The following is a 21835-nucleotide window of genomic DNA, read 5'->3' on the forward strand; positions in this document are numbered from 1 at the left end:
AAATTTCAGCCAAACCAAAACTCGCAGAATTTTGGCAGCCTACTTTTTGTTTCTGCAATTTTTTTTTTTTTTTTGGCAACTCTAGAACAATATAGCCCTAAAATTAAATTTAAGGATGCAAAAAATTAAAAGATAGAATCAGACCTGATTGGAAACCTTGCTCTGAATACCAAATGAAATGAACCCACGGGAATGAAATCCCTTGAACCCATAATCAATTTGAAAACTCCCCAAGAAAGCCAAATTCAAGTCAATGGATGAAAAAACCTAGACCCGATGAGAACTCGTTTCAAGAACCTAGATTATATCAAAATCTAGACCCATTGAAGAACCCGTCTCAAGAACCTAGATTACAAAGGAGAAATGCCACAAAGGTTGTGATTTACCTTTGATATGTTCAAGAGTTCAATCAAGAACAAGAGGAGAAAACTTAACTCACAAATAACATTCAATATTGTCTAACCTTCAAATGAGGCTACAAGGAGTATTTAAACTAAATCTAATTAAAACCCTAGCCAAAATAAAGCCCCTTTTTACCCAAAATGCCCTGATGAACAGTGTCTCGCTACAGTACCCGCGGCTACAGTACAACTACAGTAACGCTACAGTACCTCTTGAAACCCTAATTCCTAAAAAGTAATTTTCCAAATAAGCCCTTGGCCAAAATACAAGGCCTTCTCGAAAACCCTAGTTCATTAAAATTAAGACGTGTGGGCCAGGCATCTTCAAGCCCACTTATTCTAAATTAATAAAATAAATCATTTAACCAAATTGGAAGTTTCCAATAACAATAGGCCCTATCTCTAAGTCATGTCTTCCACAGCTTGAATCAAGTGGATCAAAGCTGGTTCTCCTTCTTTCAAGCCCATCTTGAGTGTTGGGGTCTTGCCAGCTTCATTCCAAGTGGATGCACCAATTCGTGCATTGCTTCCTTGATCTTCTTGGCCCTTGATCTTGTAATTGGCCCATTTGGAATTTGCAAATGATCTTTAAGACTAGGCCCACCTTGGTTCCCATCACAACCTCAGCTCATTTTATTTTAATGCAAAGTCTAGCGTAGGAACCCCGCTTACCTGGATTTCTTAGCTTTTCAGGAATTTCCACAAAATACCGAACAATTATCAATTGTCACCTATAAAAATCACGTAATTCCCTTAAATTTCCAATCAACCACGTATTTCAATGTTTAAACTTAAAATGCTAAAAGAACCTATTTTTAAAACCTCAAAACCTAAAATTCTCATAACCTTAAAATGTCATCATTTTCTAAGACCATCAATATCCACTTAATCGAATTCATACTGAAGAAGAAAATTTATCGAATAACTCTTATGATAATTATATAACTCAATAAAAATTAACATTCAAAATATCTAAAATACCAACAATATTTTATAAATAAAAAGAATACATTGGTTACTAAAAGTTTCATAAAATAAGTCATGAAAAACTCATCTCTTAAGAAAAATAGGTTTATTTCCTTTAACTAACAATATTATCAAAATACAATATAATATTTATTGAAACTTAAAGCAAAAATCTTATTTAACTATAAACTCAACAACAACAAAAAAAACTTCTCACCCGAAAAAAGTAGGCTAAAACCGGGAACTTTCCATATACATACATATATATTAGGTTAAAACTTTACATATAAATATACGTGTATATATATATATATATATATATATATATATATAATCACACCTTAAGAAATAAAACTAGTGATGAACATAAATGCATGAATATTAGACATGCAGCGGCGGTAGAGACTCATCGAGAAGATAATGTGCGATGGCGCAGGGTACGATGGGAGGTGGTGCACTCGGTGGCTATGAACTGGATGAGAAAGAGAGAGAAAGAGATGCATGGTGAGAGAGAGACAGAGTCATGAAATACAGAGTGAACCACGGCGTGCATGGAGGTGTTACCGAGAGAATTATGAGCGACAACGGCCTGTGTGGCTAACGACGGTGGCACGGCTAGGCGTGGCTGAGATGCTGGACTATGGGTTCCCTTTGCGCCACAGAGGAGACGTCCGAAAGGGGTTGGTCAAAGCGAAAAACTTGTCGTGCTTGGAGGAGCAACCAATACTCTGTTTTTGGAAGCTACAACAGAGTATGCCGTGTGTGTTTCTCCTTCAATGGCTGGACGACGGTTGCTGCCTTTCCGTGGTGGTGAAGATGGCTGGAGGGTGGTGCCCTGTTGCACAAGTTGCTGTCAGTGAGTTCGGGTGGCAGGGCAGTGGTGTCACGGAGAATCAACCCGTTTTGCGCTATGGGCTTGGCCAGTGATTTGGTGTTGCACGGCTTGGGGTGGTTCTACGAGACCTTGGCGGAGGAGTGCTCTGCAATGGCTATCTTACAGTGTTGGTGGTTTGCGATGGAGGATGAGGGGAAGGAGGGACGAGATCAAAACGAACAATGGTTGTGGATGGTGATTTCTGTGCATGCGTGGGTGGAGAATGTCGTGGGAGTTGCGGTAGCTAGGCTTGGTAAACCAACATGCAGATACGCTTGTATATATATATATACATTGGCGGTGAAGAAGAAAAAGAAAACCCTAGAGATAAGAGAGTAACGTGCATGCGGTCGGAGAAGAGTCGTGCGTGGGTGTGCATGTCGCGAACAAATGCGTGTGCATGCATGCAGTGAGCGAAGCGAACACTTACGGGTGAAAAAGATACATAGACGGAAAAGAAAAAAAAAATAAAACATGTGGAAAAATATTTTACGTGTGAAGAAAATAAAACAAAAATAAAATGAACAAAATCAATAAATAATCAAAAATTGAGTTTGATTGATACGGGTGTTACAGCTTCTCTAAAGCCTTATCCTTGTCTCGATTGTTACGCCCCTTGAACTCAACGATGAATTCTAGTATTCCCGTGATCTCTCGATCGAGGGCCTCGAGACGTTCCCAGATGGAGGACTCAGGCCGATTCATGGCCATTTTAGGCACAATCCTCTCTGAAGGAAGAGGTGTCGTTTTCTTCCTCTTGGTCATCGTTGCTTGTTACCAAACCTGTTACAACTTCTACCATTTCAGTTGGGGAATTGATGGAAACCAAGTTGGGCCTACTCTTAAAGATCATTTGCAAATTCCAGATGCGCCAATTACAAGATCAAGGGCCAAGAAGATCAAGGAAGCAATGCACGGATTGGTGCAATCCACTTGGGATGAAGCTAGCAAGAGCCCAACACTCAAAATGGGCTTAAAAGAAGGAGAACCATCTTTGATCCACTTGATTCAAGCTGTGGAAGACATGACTTAGAGTTAAGGCCTATTGTTATTGGAGACTTAAAATTTGGTTCAATGATTTATTTTATTAGTTTAGAATAAGTGGGTTTGAAGATGCCTGGCCCACACGTCTTATTTTCAATGAACTAGGATTTTTAAGAAGGCCTTGTATTTTGGCCAAGGGCTTATTTGGAAAGTTACTTTTTAGGAATTAGGGTTTCAAGAGGTACTATAGCATTACTGTAGCCGTACTGTAGCTGCGGGTACTATAGTGCGACACTGTTCATCAGGGCATTTTGGATAAAAAGGGCTTTATTTTGGCTAGGGTTTTAATTAGGTTTAGTTTAAATACTCCTTGTAGCCTCATTTGAAGGCTAGACAATATTGAATGTTATTTGTGAGTTGAGTTTTCTCCTCTTGTTCTTGATTGAACTCTTGAACTTATCAAAGGTAAATCACAACCTTTGTGGCGTTCCTCCTTTGTAATCTAGGTTCTTGAGACGGGTTCTTCAACGGGTCTAAATTTTGATATAATCTAGGTTCTTGAAACGAGTTCTCATCGGGTCTAGATTTTTCATCCATTGACTTGAATTTGGCTTTCTTGGGGAGTTTTTAAATTGATTGTGGGTTCAAGGGATTTCATTCTCACGAGTTCATATCAGGAATGGTAGTGGAAACTACCACAATGAGATTTCGGGAAATCTCTATAAGTAATCACACAACATACCACAGTTAATACAAGTATACAAAGAGTATATCAAGATATGCTTGCATGGACATGTACTTGACTTATGCCTTAACCAGAACTTAACTTATGCACTTGACCATTTACAAAAGACTTGTAACAGAGACTTAAAACTTCATAAAAACTTCTTAACATTTTCTTATTCACGTGATCTTATTCAGAACTTGTCTTATCATAACATATCACAAGATTTTCATTTAGTGATCCTTATCATATTAGCTCTTATACTTGTTCAGAGGGTGGACATAACACGGCTCCCCTCCTTGCACCACGTGTTCCTGCTAGGTACTGCTTCATCAACGGTCCAGTACACCGTGATGAATACGTCATAAATAGAGAATCATAATAGCTCGACCTTACTGCATCGGGTTACATGCCTTATGCACTCACTAGCATTAGGTGCGTCCTCGCTCCAACATTCTTTATAAAGAATCCATTCGAAGCTCATCGACTATTCTTCACCGACCCAGGGGTTACCACTCCATTCTTAAGCACTCCAACGTAGACAAAAGAGTTCCACTAAGACATTCCCCTGCCCTGGCACTTGGGGTCGTGATAAAACTTTTCTTTGAAAACATTTTTCCTTTGAAGACAATTTTGAAAATACTTCTCTGAAAAGACTTCTTTGAAAACATTTCTTTCCCAAATGTATGTGACATGAGACTTAAACATGCTTACTTATGCATGACATATGACATATGAGATGTCGTGCATGAAACAACCAAGCATAACATATTCATTTCATAGCATAATCACATGAACCACGATTGATATAAAAACATGTGCATAGAACCATAAAATCTTGCTTAGGCCGAAACTCGTGGGCATAAAAACATGAAGATTCATCACATAAACCTTATCCAAACTTCAAGCAAACAACATAGAAATCATAGTTTAGTAAAACAAAGTATGAAATCATAACATTGGACCAAGATCCGAATAGTTCAAGACATAGTATGGCTGAAATATCATAATACACATTCCATCATTCATAAACATGTGAAAACCAAAACATATACAAGGATTTCATTGCATATTCAGCACAATTTCAAAGCATATAATTCCTTCCATAGATTGATATAAGATCATAATAACATAATCAACAAACAATCAAGAAATAACAACCAAAACAAACATGGTAATGAAAAGATTTACATAATCATATACAAGTGTTAACCAAGAGTCGGTTGAGTGTATGCTTACAAAAGAAATCCACGTATAGCAATATTAGCAAGCTGTAAATCCGAACATTCCTCATTAGAAAAGGAACTAAAAACCTCACCTCATGTTCTTGAGTGTATTTGTAGATTTCTAGAGCAAAACTTGTCTATATCTATTCGGCTTCTAGGGTTTTGGGGTAAAAACTTCTTCAACTCATTCTTAAAGTAAAGCAAACCCTAAAATAACCAAAGATATGGGTAGTGGCCGAAAAAAACATGGTGGATAAACTCTTCTCTCTATTTGGCTTCTAAGGTTTCTTAAGAACCTTAAACCATCTTCAAGAAATCACAAGAAAAGTGGGTGTTCTATCTTCCACATTGTCCAAATGAGATTTGAATCCCATTTTCAGGTTAAGCAAGTGATGTGTGTGTGAAACTTAGAAGGAAAAACCGATTCTTACCTTTGCTAGACTTAGTGTGCCAAAATCTCCTCTTGAGATAAGAAAATCTTCTTGTTTGGTTGAGGAGAAAGTATAAGAAAGTGAGAGATTAAGTATAAGAAAGTGAGAGATTCTTCAAGAAAATATGAGAGAGGTGTATGGAGTGGATAAGTGTAAGGCCCAGTGATGTGAGTCCCAAACCCGTGCGCAAAGGCCCAACCTTTTCTTGGAGAGTTTGAAACGGCGCTGTTTTGGGATAAGTTCTCATTCTTCCTCAGCTTCCCCGATTCTTTCTCCCTCTCTTTCTCTTTCCATTTTTCTAGTTTCCCACTTCCAGACGTCTCTCTCTCACCCGTTACTTGATAAAGGATTATAAAGGGTGGTTGTTGGGTTTGACATGGTTGTGTGGGAGGAGTTTTGTAACTGTTCAGGGTTGTATTGGTTGTTCTGAGTATTTATATAGACAATTGGATTGACGTGAGTTTCTTGTGGTTTATAAGTTGCGGTCTGAGTTGATATTGACAGTCAAGACTGTTCTTATGGCTGGTTGCGTGTGAGTTGTTCAGTTTAGTATTTGGTTGTTTGAGTGGGGTTATTTTGCTGAATTTAGGGTTGGAATCATAAATTTTAATTATTTTGGATTGAGGTTACGTCAATGGCCTTTTAACACTTAGTGTATATTTTGTTTCTATCAATAGGTGACGAAATCATTAGAGGTCGTTTTCAAGGCATAGATAATACGTTCTAGGAGTTAGGTAAGCTAGGTTATTATGCTAGGTTTTATATGAATTATTGAGACTGAGGTTGACTTTCTGAAAACTTTGCATATTTTGTGATGGAATGAGAACTTGGGAAAAACCAACCTCGGTTGCTTTTATGCATCACTCATGAAATCTGTATGAAAAAGGAAAAATAACTTCTGACATGCATTGTGTAAGCATGAGCTAAATTTTGTTATGCTGTTTCTAAAATCTAAGAAAGAGCGATATTGGGAATCTGAAAAATTGTGCATTGATTTAAAAAGATGCTCCGACTTTTATTTTCAGTATGTGAGAAGGATCTGATTATATTTTGTACTCTATTTTATTTTCATATGACATCTGAAAACCTTTGGCTTGGTGTACTGATTTTGTAACTGACTCTGTCTCTGCTCTGCTCTGTTTGGGTTGCAACTTCTCTCTGTCTCTGAGTGCACCCGCTTTGAAAATAAAGTGGTTTTATTGTGGTCTTTCCTGTGTGCACACTCGGGGCTCTGAGAGTAGTAAGGGAAATATTTCACCTCTGTCTCTGCCTGGTTTGGCCCCCGGGGTTAGCACAACCTTACCACGGGGGTGAAACATGGTCTCTGCTTTGTGTGATGCTCTGTTTTGATGTGATGATGATATTCAGTTTATGTTATGCCAAAGTACTACGGGTTTTACTTGTCTTAAAACCATCGCTCTGTTACTTTTGAAATTATGTTTTGTTCTGGATGATAACTCTGTAAAATATTTTGTTTTGCATACTGTACTTTGTAAATGCTCATGTTTCCACGCTAGCATATGTCCTCTGCTTACTGAGTTGTTGATAACTCACCCCTCTATCTTCATAATATTTTCAGATGATGTGGAGAGTCCAACTGACAACCTGGATTAGATTGGTGAGCATGATTAAGTTGAGGAGAGAATGTTAAAAGAAGGATTCTGATGTCCTTTAGATTTAATGTCTCTTAGATTTATTATATCTTGGGTTTAGTAAAACTTATGAAATTATCAGTTTGGTTTGTTATGACTATCAGGAGATTCTGGACTCCGTAATTTTTTTTTTTTTTTTTTGTTGCGGTAATGACTTTGTAGAGTTTTCAAGGTGTTTATTTAGAAGACATGAGATTGAGTTTTGCTAATAAAGTTATTTTGGAGATTTATTTTAGTTGTGTTGGGAAACATGTTTATAAGTGACAGGTAGTAATTCTCCAAGCTACCCGGGTTTGGGGCGTTACAGTAAGAGCATGAAAATTTTGACTTTTGCAAAAGAAGAAGCCTTTGGGCGTGTGATCTTCCTCCCCTTTTATAGAAAAGTCCTCATTCCCTCATTGGTGATTGAAAACCAATGCATGTTAGACAAGTTGCAAAGATTTCCTTCCTCTTTTCACTTTGGCTGAAACCATCTCTTGGAATTCCCTAGATGGATTGCATTGGGAGGTGCATTTTTCTTTTGGGGTTGGCATGTAGGCTCTCTTCCCTTGGCTGAATTCCTCTTCTCTCCCCTTTATGGCCTTCCTTTCTTCAAACAATTGAGTGTTTTTTCTAAGGGTAACGTGGTAAAACATCATGTGACTCTTTCTCTCCCAAGCAAATAATCTTTTGCATGGATGACAAGTGGCAAAAGACATAGTGTTTGAGAGTGTGCTAGCCGAATTTCTAAGGGTATTCTTGTCCTTCAGTCCAAATGTCTCTTCACATATACGTCTAGAAACTCCATGCATGCTTGACACTTGGCATTATCTGACTAAATTTCGAAATCTCATGAGCCTCCATTTGGTTTCCCATGCAAAACTCCTAGAAAAAGCCCCATTTCACTTCCCTAAGCTTCTGTTTCCAAGATAATTCCCTTGGAACTTGAATTGGGCAAGACAAAGGGTCTAAACATGTGGGAATTAGGATCTAGCCGAAAATCCTTTGGTCTCCTCTAGGTTCCTTTTGTCTCTTGAATCATCTAGAAAGTTTCTTACACAATGACAAGTGACAACTTTTCCAAGATAGGCGTGTATGTAACACCCAGGCCAAAGCAGCAAGTCCACTCTCTAAATATTTTTGGGTTTGACATATGAAAAAGCCCATTTATTATTCTTTATTCACTACGTTAGGAGCCAAATTTTGTTTTTTGAAATGGCCAAACAGCCCAAGCCGTAAGATCTTGTACCAAAACCCACGACGTGCATGTTCGTATCCTTTGCATGCACGTCTATCCTGCTAGGGTTAATGACATCACTATTTATTCATAAGTTTTTCACTTCACGAGCAGTTCACGCAATGCCTCATTCTTACTTCGACCACCTGCAACCCTAAACTAGGTTACCACCCCTTCTTGATGCACCAACGGCCTTTAGTCGTCGTCCAGGAAGCAACCACCCTGCCTAACTCGAGTACAACCACATCGTAGCCCCAGTGTGCGTCCAGGAAGCAACCACCGCAAGCCATCATGGCACGTCCACAAACACTCCTGTTTTTGCAGCTCAAAACAGAGCAGGACTTGTTACGTTAGGGGGCCACCGGTCGTGGCACAGTGAACCCACCTCCGCAACCAGCTACCTTTTCTCCATACCCACGACATCCCCACACCCATCACACATAGATCCCTGTTTTAGTCCCTGAAATCAGAGCAACATCAGCCCAATGCTCTTTCGTTCGAAGCCACCACACAGTGCCCAACCCCCAAGCTCACCACCATTAACCGCTGGCCAGTCACCGTATCCAACCTAGTAACCACCGTGCAAGGAAGTCACCAAGTCACCTGCAGTCACATGGTGAACCTCTGTTTTTCACAACCAAAAACAGAGCAATCCATACAGCAACTCCTCAGCTGTATTACCCTTCGAGTAAAAGCTGTGTAAATATGTTTTAAACTTTTAATATATATACTGGTAGACTCGTTTTTGTTTAGCTTTACAGAAAAATTTTAAGTATTTTAACATGTTATTAAGTAAAGATTTATTTTAGGAGTAAACAATATTGGTGTAATGTTATTTTTACACTTTAGATATGATTTAGTCTGTTTAAAAAAATAGTTATGGTTTATTTTAAAATATTTTGGGATAATTATACTATCTAGTATTAAACTTTATAGTTTGTTTTCAATAATAAATAGGTTAGACTTTTAAATGTTTTAGTCAAAGTTATTAAATCAACATTGATGATTTTAGAAAGTGATGATTTATAATTTTTAAGTTTTGAGGAATTAAATGGGTTATTTTATAGATGACGATTAATTATTATTCGACATTTTGAGAAAAATTCTGAAAAAGCTAAGAAGTCCAGATAAGCGGGGTTTCTATGCTAGAGTTTGTATAAAATAAAAATGAACTGAGGTTGATTTATGAAAAGGTGCATCATATGTTTTGAAAAGAAATGTGAAAATAACCTCAGTTATTTATTTTTCATTACACATTGAACTTTGATGAAAGAGAAAGCATTTTTGTCATGACTGGTGTAGACATGAGTTTATTTTTTATATTCTATTTCTAATCTATGCAAAAAGAGTGAATACGAAAATTTGTGCATAATTATGTAAATATGCTTTGGATCTGCTTTGATTACGAAGATGATATGATTTTGCTCAGTACTCAATTTGGATAAGATATGATTTCTGAAAACCTTTGGCATGACTCTTTGATTCTGAATTTGATTTTATTTCACTCTGTTCAGTTACGCCCCTACCACGGGTTATAATAGTGGATACGGCCCAACCACAGATAATAATAGTGGATACGGCCCAACCACGGGTTACAATAGTGGATACGGCCAACTACGGGTAATAATAGTGGATACGGCCCAACCACAGGTTATAATAGTGGATACGACCCTGCCATGGGTTATAGTAGTGGTCTCTGTTTAGAGTGCACACCTTGGTGACAGAGTGATTTATGTTCTGCTTGGCTATTCGCAGATGCACAATCCTACCACGGGGGTTATACATGGCTTCTGTTCTGATATGATATTCTGATGATGATGATGATCATTTATGATATGCCAAAGGATATTTTTTAATGAAATTATTTCTAAATCTTCACTCTAATATTTTGATAACATGTTCTGCTTCCGCACTTTGAAAATGAAAATGTTTTGTTCTGCATTCTGATTTTTGTAAATGATTATGCTTATACACTGGTATATATAATCTACTTACTGAGTTATTGATAACTCACCCCTTATCTTCATATATTTTTCAGATAATTTTGATGGTTCAGCTGGAGAACAAGAGTAAGAAGTTTTAGCAATGTGTTATGATCGTAGTGAAATAAGTGTCTGAGGGTACAAGTGCATATTCAAGAATCATAGTTAGTAAATTGATTTACTTTCGGTATTTTGATTGACGAATTAAGGATATTTTTTTTTAGTATTTGGAGAGTTTTTAATTTATGTTATTGAAAACTTCTTTGTTGTCCCTATGAAGGAACATAGATTTTTGGGTGAGTAACTGAATTAATATTTTATGGAGTTTTTTTTTCTGGGTTTTATAGTTGTGTTATTTAAGTTGATATTATGTATTAATAGCTAACTCTCCAGACCTCCGGGAACGGGTGTTACAGTGTAAGCCAACCCTTGGCATTTTCCCACACTTCTCTCTTAGCCCACTTTCAAGACTAGGTTCAAAGCAAAACATTATTGGGTCACATAACACTTAGCAAATTTAGAACTAGGTGATGGACCTAAATTCCCAATAAGGCCGAAATCCTTAAGGTAACTAGAGCCACTCTTCTCTTGGGCTTAAATCACTACATCAAAGGCTTCTAAGGCCTTTCAAAGTAAGTAAGGTTCCTAAAATACCATAGCAACCTAGAACAATTCTAAGGGCCAAGCCTAGACAAAACTCGGGCCATCACAGAGCTACTCGAGGCCATTGATCGAGAGATCACGGGTATACTTGAATTCATTGCAGAGTTCAAGCGGCGTAGCAACCGAGACATGGATAAGGCTTTAGAGAAGCGCGTGAAGCCCGAATCTTTTCGAGTAATACTAGAATTTAAGTATTTTGTGGAAAGAGGAAAAAGAAAAGAGAAGGAAGGCATCAACATTTATGACCAACTTTTGTAGACTTATGTTTCTTTTGTGGGAATCCCGTGTTTTGGAAATTTTAAAATTATGTTTCATGCTTCGTTTGGGATATTATGCCTTTAAAGCCTATTCTTATGTTTTAGAAGATGTTTTGGGTTATGATATTAGTTTATGGTGCCATGCATGTACTTTGCAATTGCTTATTGCGTTGCTTAGTTTATTCAACTTTTATTAATTTTTCTGCTGCATCGTTATTGCATACTGTTAGTGTACTTAGGTGCATAGTATATTATCTGTCATATACGAGAAGTGTGTAACCTTGTGTTACATGTCCCAATGTCTCAATCATTGTCCAATCCCAAGCGGGGGCTGCGGGCACCACACATATTAACTGTCATGTACGAGAAGTGTGTAGCCTTGTGTTACATGTCACGACATATCAGTCACTGCCCAATTCCAAGCGAGGGTTGATGGTGCCACAATAATCTAACAATATTTTATTCAACATTTTAACTTTAATCTCCATTCAATCCATCTCATCTGTAAAAATAAACAAGGCCTTAGTGTTTCTGGGACTATAAAAATAGGATTGTTAGAACCAAACCGCCATAAAGTCTATTTTACTTGGCCTTGAGTATAACTCGAGGCCTGTCTGCCACATTTGACCACCACAAATACCACATTAAATCCCACATAATTAATGCCAACATGTTGATAGAAGATATAATCTATATGTCTGACACGTATAACCACCACAAACACCATGTACTCTCGAGTTGTACATCAGTACTACTATGATTTTATAACAGCTTAATAGAGCATATAAAATCGCCTACCTGCAATCAAATAACTAGTACCCAATTTAACTTTTTCACTTTTACCAAACCCCTTCAGCTGTGAGCACTCATGCTCAACACCAATTTCCAGCATGGGAAACCAGTTTTGCTGATATTGAAGAGTACTGCAACCTCCATTAATCTTTAGATTGCTAATTCACATGAATTCATTCACATCATTTAAGTAACATCTGCAGTACTTGTCTTCGAATTTCTGCCACCATGATCAATAAGAGTTAAGTTGTAACACCCTGCCTAATTACCCAATAGGATTAACCCTTAATCTTTCTTAAAATAAGCTTATAATACTATATTATATTTTGGGCTTATTATTATATTTTTTAGCATGAGAATTATTATTATAATTTTATTATTATTTTATTTTTTTTTCTCTTTGAGAGGTAGTTAGGTTTAGGGGAACTTCTCCCTAAAAAGGTAATCAATAGTATGCATTCTAAAATTGAGTGGATGATATTTTCATAGAAGTAACAATCGATGTTGTCCACAATAAAATAGTAGTGCAAATTTTCATAGATATGTAACTGTATGGAAACCAGAGATTCACATACATAGACTTTGAACGATAGGAAGTAAGAGCATATAAATTGAGTAGCGCATTATATTTGTATGCGATGTAGTGGACTTCTAATTTCTAAACTTATGCAGTTGGATAAGAGGCTTGCATTGCTATACCACATAGGCCTTCCTCTGCATCAATATCTCTTTGCATCCTTATGTACCCTTCTTCACCCCATTCAGTACCCCATGAGTTCTTCACCAACCAATACTTGGTCCCGTCATTAGTGATCCCATAACCAACGGCGGTAACACCATGGTCTAGGCTAGTGCCACATTCTCCTGTAAAAATACCACTTGAATAAAATTGAAAATCGGAGCCTCCAGCATCTATGGCAACAGAAATTGGTTGATGAGCTACAGCCTTAAGAAGTGCCTTTTCGCTATTGGCCGGCACATCTTCATAACCATTTATCTTGGCTGCATGGTTGGCTTCTCCCTTTGTATTGCAGGTTCCATCAACACCCTTGTAAGGATAGTTGGCTTCTGTAGTGAGGCCTTGATTATGTTGGATGAACTGGAATGCATTGTCCATCAAGCCACCACCACAACCTTGGTCAATTCCTTTAATGTCACAGTCAACCAACTCTTGCTCAGACAAAGAGATTAATTGACCAGTTGATAGCTTAGTAATTCCCTCCATGGCTGCTACTGCTGAAAATGCCCAGCAACATCCTACATTTCATCCCAAGAAAGAGTTAACAATCTTACAACGAGCACAATTCATTTAAAAATTAGACACTTACCACATTGGCCTTGGTCTTTGATGGGTGTTACAGCTCCTTTCTTTCTCCAGTCCATTGCAGAAGGCAACACAGTTACATTTTCATATTTGAAGGAAGAAATCTTTGTCGAGCATTCATGCCCCATGAATCTATTTCGCGTCGCTGTGAACTCTTTATTTGTAAGATCTGCAAATTGGTTGATTCCTAACTTGTATGGTTTGGTTCCTGCACCATTAAATGATTCTATGTATGCAGCATTCTCTTTGAATATTTTGAAACGCTTCTCTTTCTCATAATTATTCTCATATACACGTCCATAATGAGCCATCCATTGCTCATACTTCTCATCCATTGCTACATCTTGGAGGGTGCGTGCAGCAGCTTGAGAAGCCAAAGCTCCCAAAATGAGGATCAAAGCTAAAGAAATGCACTGACAATGGTTAGTGAACCCCATGATTTGTACGTGTTGTAGCTAAGATTTGACGAATTGGATGAGTGATTGGCATACATGCTCAAGTGGTTTATATAGAGATAATCCTGCTTGGATTGCATACTAATCTATGGTAACACTAGAGGAGGACTTGCTCATCATCGTGCTCGAGAGAATTTCCTGATTTGGATCCATATATAAAACTATCTAATTTGGTTATTTTCAATTGCGGTTTTGTAGTTTCTTGTTACTTGTCTCTTTATGATCAATTGGTCTATATTTATAAGGTTCAAATCATAAGTGGATATGTGCTTTGGTTGATAGCAAGTGGTTTAGTATTTTGTAATAGTACTATCAAATCTAAGCAAAATGGTCTCGGCGCCGCAACGTTCCGTTTATATATTATATATAAACGAAAAGTTGCAACACAAATAGACGCAACATTGGATAAACGATGTTTGGCAAGTATTCTATTGTCGGATGTCAACATCATTCTAAAACTTTGGACTTCCTCTATTATTAAAAAAAGAATGGACTCCTTGTCCACCTTAACATGAGCATATTGTAGACTCGAAGCTAGGAATTTGAGTATCCTTCAACTTCATTTGCAAAAGTCTTATACTGTTGAGCTAGTTTAAATCCCCTATGATTTGGTTTTGTTTGTTCTCCTTGTATTGGCCTTAACGTGATGGGGAAGACTGGAAGAATATGTATGATATAAGATATAATATAAATATAATAAATGAACCTTTCCATCTAAAATGTATAACTTCAATAATAATTGGTGGATATTCAGAATTTGGTAGCATATAATTCCTAGCATATGGGCTTCGTACAAACACCCAGATTTATCTTACAAGGTTTGACCAAAAATAAGGATATCCCCAAATAATGGCTAAAATGGGATAGACTACTTTAGGAAGATCGATGGTTTAACTTTAATTTGGCGACAAAGTTTTCTTTAGATTTTTGGATGAACGTACACCTAAATATAAGTTCATCATCATCAGCTTATATCAAATGAATTTCTTCACTAGCCAAACTCAACGTACAACATAGACAAACCAAACCGTTATATCGAATTTTGCATATCATGCAAGTGAAAACCATTTATTTTCAGCGCTTTCTCATGTCTCGCATTGTTGATTTTTCTCTTTATCATAGAAAATACTTGGGACAGATAATTATATGGGATCTCAATCCTTTTCACGAAGACCACCAAATTCATAAATCTGAATCTTATTCCTTTCCTTTTGTGGCATGGGTTGGGTATATCTGAGGGGGAAAGAGGCCTAGCAAAGGGAGAGGGATCAGACGACCAATGTGAAGCTGCTGGAAGGATGTTAGGGAACTCGGTCAAGTCCCTAAACTCTATGATCTCCACGTCTATGTAACGCCCCGTTCCCGGAGGTCCTGAGAGTTAGCTCTTGTAACCTAAATATCAACTCAAAATCACCACTATAAATAATCCAGACACTCTATAAAAATATTCATTTACCCAAACCAAATATCTATGTTCTTTCATAAGGACAATACATAAATTCTTAATCAAATAAATTGAAACTCTCCAAAAGACTCGAAAATATCCTTAAGTCATTAAATCAAAATAACTGAAAATAACCAAAGTACTAACTAAGACTCTCAAATAAAAACGTGTACCCTCGGGTACTTATTCCTCAGCGAACATCAAACCTCTATAATACTGCCTACTCTTGCTCTCCAGTAGAACCATCAAGATTATCTGAAAAATGCTTAGAGATAAGGGGTGAGTTATCAACAACTCAGTAAGTAGAGAGCATATACCAGTATGTAAACATGAGCATTTACAGAAATCAGAATGCAGAACAAAACATTTTCATTTTCAGAGTGCAGAAACAGAACATGTTATCAAAATATCAGAGCAAAGATTTAGAAATAATTTCATTCAAAAATATCTTTTGGCATAACATAAATGATCATCATCGTCATCAGAACATCATATCAGAACAGAAACCATGTATAACCCCCGTGGGAGGGTTTGCATCTGTGGATAGCCAAGCAGAACATAAATCACTCTGTCATCAAGGTGTACACTCAAAACAGAGACCACTATTATAATCCGTGGCAGGACCGTATCCATTATTATAACCCGTGGTTGGGCCGTATCCACTATTATTACCCGTAGTTGAGCCGTATCCACTGTTGTAACCCGTGGTTGGGCCATATCCACTATTATTACCTATGGTTAGGCCGTATATACTATTATTACCCGTGGTTGGGCTGTATCCACTATTATAACCCGTGGTAGGGCCGTAACTAAACAGAGTGGAAACAAAATCAAATTCAGAATCAAAGAGTCATGCCAAGGGTTTTCAGAAATCACATCTTATCCAAACAGAGTACTGAACAAAATCATATTATCTTCGTAATCAAAACAGATCCAAAGCATATTTACAATGTTTATGCACAAATTTTCATATTCGTTCTTTTTGCATAAATCAGAAATAGAATGTCAAAAATAAGCTCATGTCTACACTAGCCATGACAAAAATGATTTCTCTTTCAACAAAATTCAATGAGTAATGACAAACAAATAACTGAGGTTATTTCCACATTTGTTTTCAAAACATATAATGCACATTTTTATAAATCAACCTCAGTTCATTTTTATTTTTATGCAAATTCTAGCATAGGAACCCTGCTTACCTGAACTTCTTAGCTTTTTTCGAAATTTTTCTCAAAAATGTCAAACAATAATTAATCGCCACCTATAAAAGAATCACGTAGTTTCCGTAAATTTTCAATCAAGCACGTATTTCGATATATAAGCCTAAACTTCTAAAATAACCTATTTAATTCTTCAAAACCTAAAATCTCATAACCTCAAATTATAAATCATCGCTTTCTAAAATCATCAATGTTGATTTAATAACTTTGACTAAAAAATTTAAAAGTTTGACCTATTTATTATTGAAAACAAACTATAAAGTTTAATACTAGATAATATAATTATCCCAAAATATTTTAAAATAAACCTTAACTAGTTTTAAATAGACAAAATCATATCTAAAGTGTAAAATCAACATTACACCAATATTATTTACTCTTTAAATAAATCTTTACTTAAATAACATGTTAAAATAATTTTCCGTAATCATAATAAAAAAAAGTTTATTAAAACATAATAACATTTTAAAAGAACATTAATATAACATGTAGTAAAGGGTATTAACGTAATTTTATTCAATTCTTTGAAAACCAACCAGACTTGCGTAAAACAATTAAAACTGCATGGCAGGGCTTACTCAAGGAGGAAAGTCACGCGGCAGCATGTGACATAGCGAGGGGCTAGAAGCTTAGCGACGTAGCGGTGGTGATCGCAACGGAGCACTGGAAGAGAGAGAGAGAGTGAGAGAGAGAAACACTGTGAGAGAGGGATAAAGTCAAGATATAAAGAGTGACATACGGCTTGTGCATGGAGGTGTTACCGAGAGAGAGAGAGAGAGAGCGGTGGTTGAGGCGACGAGGTGCAGATCAGTGGCTATGGTGGTTCTGATCTGTGGCCATGAACGAAGGTGGGGTGGTGGCTGTGGTTCACAGTGCCCTCCAAGAATGCTCTGTTTTTGGGAAATAAAACAGAGGATTTTAACTCGGTAAAAGTCGTGGATTGCTGTTTCCCATGGCTGTCGAAAGTGTTTTCCGATGGTTGCTCTGGGCGTCAGTTTTACATGCAGATGGAGGTGGCGGTGCGAAGGAGTTTGCTGCAAACGTACAAGGATGTAGGTTACGACTGAGCAGTGGTTGAGGCTTACGTTCGCGTGGTCTGGGCAGCGGTGTCATGGAAAAATAAATCCATGTTGTTTTACGGCTTGGCCAGAGGTTGGGGCTTGCGATTCTGCAATAGAGGTTGGGGCTAGCTACACTTGGCTGGTCAAAGAATACCCTAAGGTGGTGCGGCGGCAAGTGTTTGGGTAGTTTCTAATAGCATGGGATAATATATGTGTGTCTATATATATGTGAGGTGCAAACCCTGGAGATATGATGGAGACGTGCGTGAGGATGAAAAACAGTGTCGTGCATGCATGCATGGGCATAAAACGGACGTGAAACCATGAAGAACATGGAGTCTAGGAATATTGTTTCCACGAGCTTGGGCACTTTAGCCAAAAGTAATTTGGCCCGAATCTTGTATGGGATTAAAGCATAGGCTTTTTCTCTAAGTTTTGGATCTCAACTCATCCTAAAAAAAATTTACATAACTTATCAGGCCAAAAATCAAATAAAATAAAACATGCTTGGTCCATAAAATATTTGTTGAAATTAACCTAATTAACAATCTCAATAAAACTCATAAATTGCCGAAATAAATATTTGGGAACCGAAACCTATTCTCAAAACTACTCGTTAAAATCCAAGTGGGCTTTTCATCCATAAAAAAAATTCGGACGTGAATTTCCTGCTCGGCCCGGATGTTACAGTCTATGTTCTCCTTCTAATGATCAAATGCCCGTTTCTCTCTTTCTTGATTCTCGAACAATGGTAGCAAAGATGGCAATTTTGGTAGAGTGAGGTTATGTGTTTAGGCTTGAATTGGTGTAGGGATACTATGGAACGATGGAAAGGATGATTAAGTGTTTGGACTCCATTGGGTGATAGAGGCACACGACAATAGTGGGACACTAGGGTTGGTGCCACTTAGGGTTTGGATGATGGAGGCTAGGGTTTGAAATTAGTGTTTGGGTGATGGGCGGCTAGGGTTGGACGGGTGAGAAGGGATAAGGCTTGATTGGATAATTGAGAGATTTTAGAAATGTTTCCTAAAATCTTGAAACACAATTTGGTAAGTGTTTGGCCGGCTATAGGGAAGGGCATGGAGTGATTAGGGTTCCTAAAGTTTAGAAACACTATTATTGAAAGTGTGAGTGGCGACTAGGGTTAATTCAAATTAGGTAAGTGATAGCCAAATTTAAATTTGAATAAATAAGGAAAGTGTGTTTCGGCTTGGGCAAATTGGATGGAGCAAACAATTTATGGAAAGTTTACAAACACTATGGTTGGTTAACTTTTAGGGTTGGATGGATTGGAAGAGCATTATAATGATGAATACCAAAAACATAGAGATGAACACTCAAGAGCAAAGCAATAATACTTAAGAACCTGGATGAGCAAAAGATAACAATTCAACTAATGATTCACGGATTGCACAATCGTTGAATAAACCTCATATTTTGATAATAACACAACTTGGATTCATGAATTGCACCAAGTTGCAAGAACAAGATAAATGAATCACACATATTCAATGAATTGCAAGGTGTGATCCTCTCTTAGGGATTCGCGAATTTTACCCAAAAAGCCCAAGTGCAATGGCATCGATTTGTGATATCTTAAACAATAGTCCTCCCTCTAGGGTATTTGCCAAAAGATTCTAAAGCAAGTAAATAAGGTCATATTTATAAGCAATACAAATTGGAAACCCCCAATAGGTCCCTTGAAAATAATTAAATAAATAATAAAATGTCTCAAGACAGTAGTGGACAGGCCAATGTGGCCCATGGCATGCATGAGCCCATGGGTGGGCTAAGATGGTGCATGATGGTCTTCGAGCTAGTCCATGGCTAGGTGGGACGTCATGGCTTGCTAATGGGCATGACAGTGTGCCTTGCAAGGGCTTTCTAGTGGGCATGGCATGGTGCCATGCAAGGCTTGCTGATGGTCTGAGCAATGGTCCATGCGTGCGTGCTGCATGGCCCAAGCAGGTGGCCTAGGCTTTGGCTCTGCATGGCCCAAGCTACAAGGCATGGGCTGGAACCATGCACTGGATGGCATGCCTGGTGGGCATGCCACTAGCCTTGCAAGGCACGGGATGGAGCTGTGCTTTGGATGGCATACCTATGAGGGCATGCCACTAACCTCGCTAATGTGCAACAGGTGGGCTGGGGCGTGCTGCTGAGTGGCATGGCCCAAGCTGGAGGCCTAGGCGCTGGCAAGGTTGTGCAACACATCGGCACACGCATGGCCGTGCGACACCTGGGCACATGTAGGGCCACGTGGTGCAAAGAAATTCGCAGGGGCTTGCGCATTGCCGCGCGCCGCAGTGCTGTGCTGTGTGCATGGGCATGCGCATGGGTGTGCACATGCCAGGGTCACTAATCTCGCTGGCCCGCATGCTGGGCGCTCTATGCGTGTCAACGTGCGGGCCAAGGAATGCATGCATGTTGGGCTCCCTGTGCTTGTCATGGCACCGGCCAACACATGCTTGTGGGCTGGCCAAGGGTGATGTCCCCATTATGACTAAGGCATGTGCGGCATGGGTAGAGGCCACTTTACGTGGGGGTCTAATAGGGTGGCCTGTGACAGTGCGCGACTGAGCTTATGAAGAAATTTTCCTATCGCAATTGAAAAGAGAGCTAGAGAGGAAGAGCTTGAGAGATTGGTGATGAAGGACGGGATTGAGAGCGAGAGTGGCTCGGGATGGGTTTCAAAGGGTGGAGATCTGACCTATTTATAGGTTGTGGAGCTAGGGCAGAATGGATGCAACCTAGGCTGCGAGTGAATGCACAACATGGTGGGGAAAGTCAAGCATCACACACGGTGACGGCAAGGTGGCGACTTTGACGGCAATGCACACGGTTGTAGAGGAGGGAGGAGAGGGCTTAGTAGATGTTTTTCGACTGGGTGTGGGGCAATGCATAGTGGATGGCGGCCACAGCTTGCTAGATCGACGACAAACAGAGAGTGATGGAGGGATGGACAGAACAGAGTAGAAGAAGTTCGGCCGGCGAGCTCGTGGTGGGCATGGGTTGTGCGCGGGCTTAGGGGTTGCGGGAAGAAGAATAAAATGGAAGAGAAGGGACTGGGGGTGGTGTGGCACAGGAGAGGATGGAGAAGAGAGAAAAGAAGTTTTAGGGTTCATACACCCAAGCGCATTGTGAAAGTAAGTGTGTGCAGGGATGCGATAAACAAGTATGCAGTTATAAACACAATAGAAAAATAAAAAGGCCAGTCTAAACTGCTAATAGTACCAGAAAATTTAAATTACACCCCACGCAAAATAACAATTAGCCACCAGTCTCCCAATCCCTGGCATAACATTTATACAGTCATCCGACTAATTAAAAAGAAAACAACCAGCAATGCTACATAAGGGAAAGGTATCCAAGTCTTCACTCCTCAGGCGGAACCAATTCTCCACTCTCACAATCATCCTCTACATCAAAATTTACGGTTTCATAGTGGGAATACCACAATGAGATTTCGCAATCTTAACAAATAAATCCACAAATCAACAACCAAGAAATTCAAAGATGAAATTATACAAGCAAACGTGTTCAGCAATCATGGAAGCAACTATCCAAAAATATCAATTTTTACAACCATCCCCCAAAATACATTTATTGGAACCACTCACGCCAAAAAACCCCTTTCATACCCAAACACAACCATATATTACAGTGTACACCATGGTCTCCTATCGAGAGCACCCGCACACCCTGGCTCCCTTTGTCACACCACGAGTAATGATAGGCGCGTAACGTGACTAGGCATCCTCTACCAGGGGCTCTGGAGTTGTACCAAGAGCATTACCATCTTGACCAAGCTGCTGTCGCCCGGCGACAGGCCAGGGGACGTCACTTAGTTTTACACGCTCCAGAGTGACAAGAGGAGCTCCACCGAGATAATACCCCATCTCGACGTGGGGTTGTGATACGCACGCACCCACACCAAAAATATCTTTTCCAAAAATCTAGTTTTTAGATTACACAACACAATATAGAACATATTAGAGTTGAATAAATCATGGCAATTATTAAAAGCAATAATATGCATATGCATGATAGACAGTTTATTGGATGGCATGGCATAGCACGCAACAATCACACACGACAGTCACAAATCCACAGTTTCACAAACCCCAACTACTCACCAATTTTCGACAACAATTACAACA

General features: G+C 38.7%; 1 protein-coding gene across 1 annotated transcript; it reads right to left on the reverse strand.

Moving 5' to 3' along the window:
* Positions 1-12832: 12832 nt before the first annotated feature.
* On the reverse strand, positions 12833-13929 carry LOC121250548 (senescence-specific cysteine protease SAG39-like). Its single transcript, XM_041149684.1, has 2 exons — positions 13497-13929; positions 12833-13425 (listed from the first exon to the last, which is right to left on the reverse strand). The coding sequence occupies exons 1-2, from the start codon at positions 13927-13929 to the stop codon at positions 12833-12835; spliced, it is 1026 nt and encodes a 341-aa protein (XP_041005618.1).
* Between the last annotated feature and the right edge of the window lie 7906 nt (positions 13930-21835).

Source organism: Juglans microcarpa x Juglans regia, chromosome 2D (assembly GCF_004785595.1).
Source record: "Juglans microcarpa x Juglans regia isolate MS1-56 chromosome 2D, Jm3101_v1.0, whole genome shotgun sequence".
Lineage (NCBI taxonomy): Eukaryota > Viridiplantae > Streptophyta > Magnoliopsida > Fagales > Juglandaceae > Juglans > Juglans microcarpa x Juglans regia.